We start from the raw sequence: 6,843 nt of genomic DNA, 5'->3' as shown, positions 1-6,843 counted from the left end.
ACTGTGAATGCAGAACACAAAAAAATGCTTGTAGGGTGTAGATAACCATGTCTGTGGAAGGATCTTGGGAATTTTATGCTTACAAGATGTTCTTGCCCTCCTTGGACAAGCAAAGACATGATGCCATTTATATTGTTCTAAGAAAAATTAATTCTAAGTAGCCATGTCAAGGCAGTGACAGCTTGATTTAAAAAAGATTGTAAAATAGGTGTGCAGGGTACTTAAATACATCATTGGGAGAAAAATACGAAGTTAGTTCCTTCTCTATAAGCAAGAGACGCTTTAAACTCAGCCATAAAATGAATACAGATTGGGTGAGATGTCCCAGGTCCCAGATTCATCTCACAAATTGACAAAGGAGCACACCAGAAGCAGCATCTCTGGAGGTCTAACATGGCAAAAGGATGTCTCATTTGTGTTAAAAATGGTGAGCTCAGGGCAGCTGCTTAGATTTGTACAAATATTTTTTTTACATAGTTCTGTCTTCCGAGACAGTGGCTGCTGTTTGTCACTATTTGAACAGTGGATCTCATGAGCCTTTTTTCTTTTGCATTTGCATTTCAGGACATTTTAATGCGAAAATCCTCTTGCGAATGAATTTTCACCTCAGCCTCTTGGACTGATGCTAATAGTGCAGGGTAACTTTTAGGCCATTCCCTCTTTCATAGGCCATGAAGTAACTGGCTATTCTGGTGCTGCCCAGTGGGGTCTGTGGCTTGGTTCAGTAGTGCTCCCTCAGTGGCTGCCACGCTTGCACCTGCAGAGCCCTGGAAGCACAGACCTTCTTCACTGGCAAAAAAGGCCATTTGAACCAGCCATTTTGCTGCAAAAAGCTCACTGTTTGGGGAGTGCAGTCACAGCCCCTGCACACCACCACCCCCTCCGCAGGGGGATGCTGCCGTTTGCAAGCACCAGCCAGGCAGCGTGAAGGTCATGCTGGGCGTGGAGGGGTGCAGCCTGATGCTGGCATCCCTGTCAGCAGACACTGGTGGCCACCACCATTCCCTGAGCTAGGTGCAGAGAAGTGGATTCTGGAGAGAAGGCGAGCAGGGAAGAGAGCAAAGGGGAGGTAAACTGTGATTAAGGTTTGGGGAAAAAAGGCTGTTTAAGCAATCGGCCAAATCTGACAGGGACCTCTGGAGACTATCCAGTCCAAGCCCCCTGCTAAGAACAAGGTCAGCCAGAGCAGGTTGCCCAGGGGCAAATTCTGCACCTCTGGCTGACAGCAGTGCAGAAGCAAGCCTGAAGTTTGAAGCATTGAAGGCGGAAGTTTGGCATAGCGCAGTTTATGCCAAACTCGCGCTGTGAGGTTCTGAGCTATGAGGGATGATGCTCTGAAAAGACCATTTCAACAAAGGTCTTTTATTGTATTCCAACTAGTCACAGATTATTTTTTCTTCTGAGTCGATATTATTTTGCATCATCCGTGCCATATGGAAGAAAGGAATGCTGCCATTCTGATCTGCTGCCATAAAAATATGAAATGTTGTTAGTGTTCTTCAGAGTAGATTAGAACTGGGAATTTCCACTTTGGGGGGATTTTAAGTATCATGTTGAAATTCATTTTCCTTTCAATTTAGACAAGCTACACTAGTGACAAATTTTCTTACAAATTAGAAATCCCATCAGAAATTCATTTGTGAAATATGTAAATGTTTTATTAATCTTTATAAACAGTGCTTCAGAGCAAGATGTTAGTTGATAACTTCCTTTTATTATTTTAGATAATTTGATTTTTTAAAAGTCAAATTTGATTTTTTTGGCCATTTAAGTTCTTAAAATATTCCGTGAGGAAGGGCTGCCAGAGACAGTCAGCACCGGAATCACTGCTCCCTCTGAAGTAATCATTGACTTCTGGGAACAGAACACAACAAAGACGTGAGTGCTTTTAGTAAGCCCAGTGCTGAAGCTTCCTATTTAGCACAAGGAGTTGAAAAAGAAATACTGTGAAGATGAGAGCTGTGGGCAAGCATCTCTCCAGTGATACATGTCATCTATGATCAGATATACCTGAATTGCAGGGCATAATGGTGGAGTAGGCAGTGCAGGGGTTATTGTAGTTAAGTGTCTGTTTTCCTAACATTACAAAATGATGTGGATTTCCTTCACTGGAGGTTGGCTACTCCTGGTAATGGAAAGAATACAGACAACACAAGAACAACTTTTCCTAATTCTCACAGAGAGTTCAAGGCATCACCATGTTACCTTCCCAGCACTCTGGTTTCTGAAGGGATGTGTTGCCTGCAGCGACAGTGAGCGAGTGCTACCCAGGCAGGTCCTCCACTCCAGATAATAAATCCTCCAGTAGCTGGGCTGGTAGTGCAGCATGCTGACACTTCAATGGCTTGAAGAAGAGCTGGCCCTCAGTGTAGGTTTCATGCTCCAACATAGCCACAGTGGAAACAGCTTGGGTTTCTCTGCCCCATGTCCCAGCCGCTTCCCTGTTGGAAGGTCAGGCACTTGTGTCATAGCCAGCTCTCTGTAGAGCTGATGGGTTTGGGCTTAGCTCCGCAGGGCCACAGCCATTTTACTTCTTGCTTCATCTGGCTCTGGGGAAGCAATACAGGCATATCTGTGTGGCGCTTGCTTCCCCTGAGCCAGGAATCCCAGCTGGTTTGAGCCATCGTTCCAATGTCCCCCAGATGGTTCAGCAGACCCAACACTGGGATAGAAACAGACTTAGGGAGACTGGCTGGTGTCATTATACCTCTGTAAGAATTAGGCAAGTTTGTTATTCTCACAAGCACACTTACAGTACACAGGAGACTGGACTTTATATCACTGAGTTTACATGCTGTGGCCTGGACTGTGCCAGCCCAGTCCCATATGGCTTCTTACCCCTTCCCATTTAATTTCTTAATCAGACATAAGCAGTGCAATGCTGAAAGGTGCAAAGCAAAATGTGAAATTATTTATTAGGGTACATTATAGCAGTACTCAAAAGCAACACAGCAAAAAAGAAGCACAACAAACGACATAGAACTGTATCTGCATGTATTTTGGTTTAAAGTAGCACAGAAACAGTTTCTGAGGCATTTGACATACAAAATGCATCTTATGGCCTTTCCTGGTGTGAAATTCAGAACGTTTGCAAAGTTTCTTGGCAGTGCAGACGGCGAGTTACTGTTGACTAGATGCAGTGATGCCACAAGTGGGAAGTGATAGATGAGGAGACAACAGCAGCTCTCGGGGCACAGACAGATGTCTCCATTCCAGTGCAGGGACAGATGTATTTTGTTCAGTGCAAAACTGCTTGCAAGTCATTGTTGTCCAGTGTTGCTGCTGAGTGAAATAAAGCCGAAGTGGAGACAGACTTTCCACTCCTTTTTTTAGTCTGAATCTATACATCATAGCTCCAGGTTAAATCACATGTATTAGGAGCGAAGATAAAATAGCTACAGAGCTCAGAAGTGCAGATGACTGGGGAATCGTGTGTTAATGAGATTAAAATTGTATTTTTCCTCCCAAATGCAAATGGACTATTTAAAGAAGAGAATTTTCCTTGGGGGAAACACTACTTCTGAGGGTTATTTTCCTTTTTTTTTTTTTTTCCCAGCATCACCCAAATAAACCAAGTTACCAAGAACAGGGCAGCGTCACCCTGTTTGGATGTGATGCAAGGGCAGCTGAGGAAGCTGGGAGCTAACTCTTGAAGAAAACCAAGCAGAGTCCAACTGGAGTTGAAAGCGGCTGAATGAGGGGGAGGAGAAGACAGGGGTGGATTCTCTTTCCCTAATGACTGGGTGTTAAAATAGCACCAATAACTGTAAGAAGAAGAGAAATGTAAGGCACAAGTAGAGAAGGTGCTTAGTAAGGGACAGAAAATGCCAGGCTTTCTTATGGTCCAGTGATTACCTTACCAAGCAAGGTAATTTAAGCTGATGGATAATCCTGGACAGGGAACAGCTAGCCAGGGAAGACGTTTCATGAGTGGGGTGTATATGAGGCAGTGCTTCATTTCCAGGCCTCAGTGGAGGAAAAGGAGCAGAGGTAATGTCCTAATGGATAGTACCAGGCATAGATGTGGTGTTCTTTGATCATGCTTGTTTATGGTGTGGCAGCAGGGCAGAACACGCTCATTTATATTGCACTGCATGGTGTGTGAGTGCTCAGCAAACAGAAGTAGGTATCTAAAAACAAGGTATTAATAAAGGCTGCAGATCAAGAGCACAGTGAACTAAACCTGATCCAAATAGGCTTTCATATTGCAGTGCAGGACAGTAACTCACACTAAGGCAAAGAAGGGGTTTGAACGTGAGCTACTGGCTTCAAGCACATTGGCAAGGACTATCACACTGACGTTTATAAACCATCGGAGAGGGTGTCCCAGAACAGCACAGGTGCTCAGCAGGTGCAGACTAGTTCTCCAGCACCACAGTGTAATTGAATTTAGGGGGTGAGGTAATTGAATTGGGCTTGGACCACTCAGCAGCAGTCCATACCTGGCCAGTTGTGCCTGTGTAAAACTGGCTTGAGCAAAGTACTCCATCGGGCCTGGGCAGCCTTTGCTAGTGGGACTTTCTGAAGAGAATGGGAGAAGAACAAGCTGGACAAGCAGGACAAGCAAGGAGGAGAGATTGCAGTTCTGTAAAGAACCCAAACCATAGCAAAGCGTCTGGAAACATGCCTCCTAGAGCAAACTGTTGCAGGTGAAATGCTATGTTATGGTTGGTGACTCTGCAGATGAATGACCAAAGTGCCGACATGAGAAAATGACCTCTTGGTTTGCCATAAAGGCATTTGTTAAACTTTCAAGTGTTGAGCAACAGGAATGTAAAACCTCTTTCAGCTTGGTGGCAAGAGGCAGCTCAGAAGTAGTGGTACTTGTTTGAATTAAGTCAACTGTTGATAGACTGGTGTTCCTGGCAGGTTACACCTGCTTCCCACCCTGTGCCTCGCTGCCACTCTGTCTGGAGCAGTGTGCTCTTAACAATAGCTGGTGGCTGGAAGGTACAGCGTGTGCTACACTGCTCATTTCCCCTTCCTCCCAGCCTGATTGTTATTGCAGCAGTCCGGAGCAAGAAGGGTTTGTAATGCCATTAAGCTGTGAGAAACTGCAGCTGTGACAGTTAGGGTCTGACTTCACACAACGTGAAGTTGAAGTAAAACGTTTAAAGAGAGAAGATGCCTTCCTGTAAGTACTTTGTACTGTAAAGCTTATGTATATACACAAACACTCATATGCACATGCATCCGGGAGGAGGTGTGTGTGTCCATGGGGGGAAATCCTGCCTGCTCCAAAGTCAGTGACAGAAATTCCCACTGACCTTGGCAGGGCAGAGCTCCAGCAACTGCCATGTGGTGGGGTGCTGTGCAAGCATTCAGGTACACTGCGAGCGCAGTTCCTGTACAGCTGGGGGATGGCAGCCTGGGCCATGCTAGCAAAGCACTGAAATACAGCTGAGGAGTAAGGGCTTGTACTCAAACCGAGCCCCACGTGCCAGAGTGGTCCGTTACTGTGTTGTCATGGCTTTCCGCATCACATCTGACCTGGAGCAGCTTCACCTGCCTGTCAATCAGGAGCGACCTTGCCTACCTTGAGGGACTGGCAGGGGTCTTTGGTTGCTTGCTTGGTTTTGGCTCGGGGACTTTTTCTTTGTTTGCTCCGTTGGGGTTTCTTTTTCGTCTGTTTAACATTTGTTTGTATTAGTCTCAAAACTGGTGAGCTGCCTTCATTTACTCTGCTCCCAAAATAGGCAGGATAGTTTTCAAGGGTCAATTAGAAGGGACAGAGGCCCTTAGATAACCCTAATCCTGCATTCAGTGATTTCATTATTTTACCCTTGGCTTTGCCTTTGGTGAGGCAGAAGTTCAAAAAACCTACTTTTACAACTGACTTTATTCATTACTGTCTTGAAAACTACTATTTTAAGGTTGATTATAATTCTGTTTCAGTGATTTTTTTTTCCCAACTGTTTTGAATTTGTGCAGCTCTAAGCATCTTTCAGTAGTAATATAGATGGAAATTTAAGATCTTAGCATCTAAATCTCGGTTTCGTTAGGTACTTTTTGGAGATTCATTAAAAGCAATTTAGGGGCCCGAGGTTTAAAGACCTGCTCCAGTATGTTTAGCTATAATGTGCCAAAACTTAAGTGGCTATTTCACATCAAACCCTATATGCATTGGGCCAGTCACATGATGTTATTAACATAAAATGCATATTGTATTTACGGATTCCTCCTGTTCATAACTATCATTTTGTAATAGCTGGATTCTCATTTTTTTCTGTCCTGTGGCACCCCATGCGTCACAAACCTGCATTACCATGTGTAAAAGGCACCTACCTCCCACCTTCATCCTGACCACACACTTCCCAGCTGGGACTCCTCTGTGGGGCACAGAATTAGGTGACTCCCAAACTTGGGGCTGTGATTTCTGCAGGAAAGCACTGTGTATCCACGCCTGGGACCAGATTTGGGGCAAAATGCTAAGTGCTGTTGAGAATTTGGCCCTCACTGTAATTACCGTAGCTGATGGCTGCCTGCTCCTGAAAATCCGCTGCAGTGTTACGGGTGCTGAGCATTTGGAAAATCTGGTGATAAAGACCAGCCAGTCAGTGGAGTGCTGCCTCAGTTCCCGGGTGACATGAAGGACAGCAGAACAGCGGCCAGAGCTGCTAATAAGGAAAGCAGGAATGCATTCAGAATAATAGACACTGTCTGCTCAAGATTACAAATACCTGGTGAAACCAAACCAGGAGTATTGCGAACAAATGTCAAGAATGTCTGTTTCTGCGTAATGGGTATAAAATGCTAAATCACTTCCAGAACAGTCTGAATTACCTTTGCAAAAGACTAGCATGTCCTCAGCTCCTGCTGAAGAGCTCTGAACTAAGATCCTGA

General features: G+C 44.8%; 1 protein-coding gene across 4 annotated transcripts in view; it reads right to left on the bottom strand.

Annotated features, from left to right (window-relative positions):
• Positions 1 to 2,897: 2,897 nt before the first annotated feature.
• Positions 2,898 to 6,843, bottom strand: part of POC1B (POC1 centriolar protein B) — a 65,374-nt gene continuing 61,428 nt past the window's right edge. For all 4 annotated transcript variants that reach the window (XM_062633847.1, XM_062633789.1, XM_062633818.1 and 1 more), the window contains one exon: positions 2,898 to 3,739. In XM_062633847.1, the coding sequence (XP_062489831.1) occupies positions 3,597 to 3,739 (143 nt within the window). In that variant the 3' untranslated portion in view covers positions 2,898 to 3,596. The remainder of the gene's footprint in view (positions 3,740 to 6,843) is intronic.

Source organism: Pezoporus occidentalis, unplaced genomic scaffold (genome assembly GCF_034315485.1).
Source record: "Pezoporus occidentalis ecotype Australia unplaced genomic scaffold, CSIRO_AGI_Poc_V1 ctg112, whole genome shotgun sequence".
NCBI lineage: Eukaryota > Metazoa > Chordata > Aves > Psittaciformes > Psittacidae > Pezoporus > Pezoporus occidentalis.
This window is presented reverse-complemented; position numbering and strand designations above follow the sequence as displayed.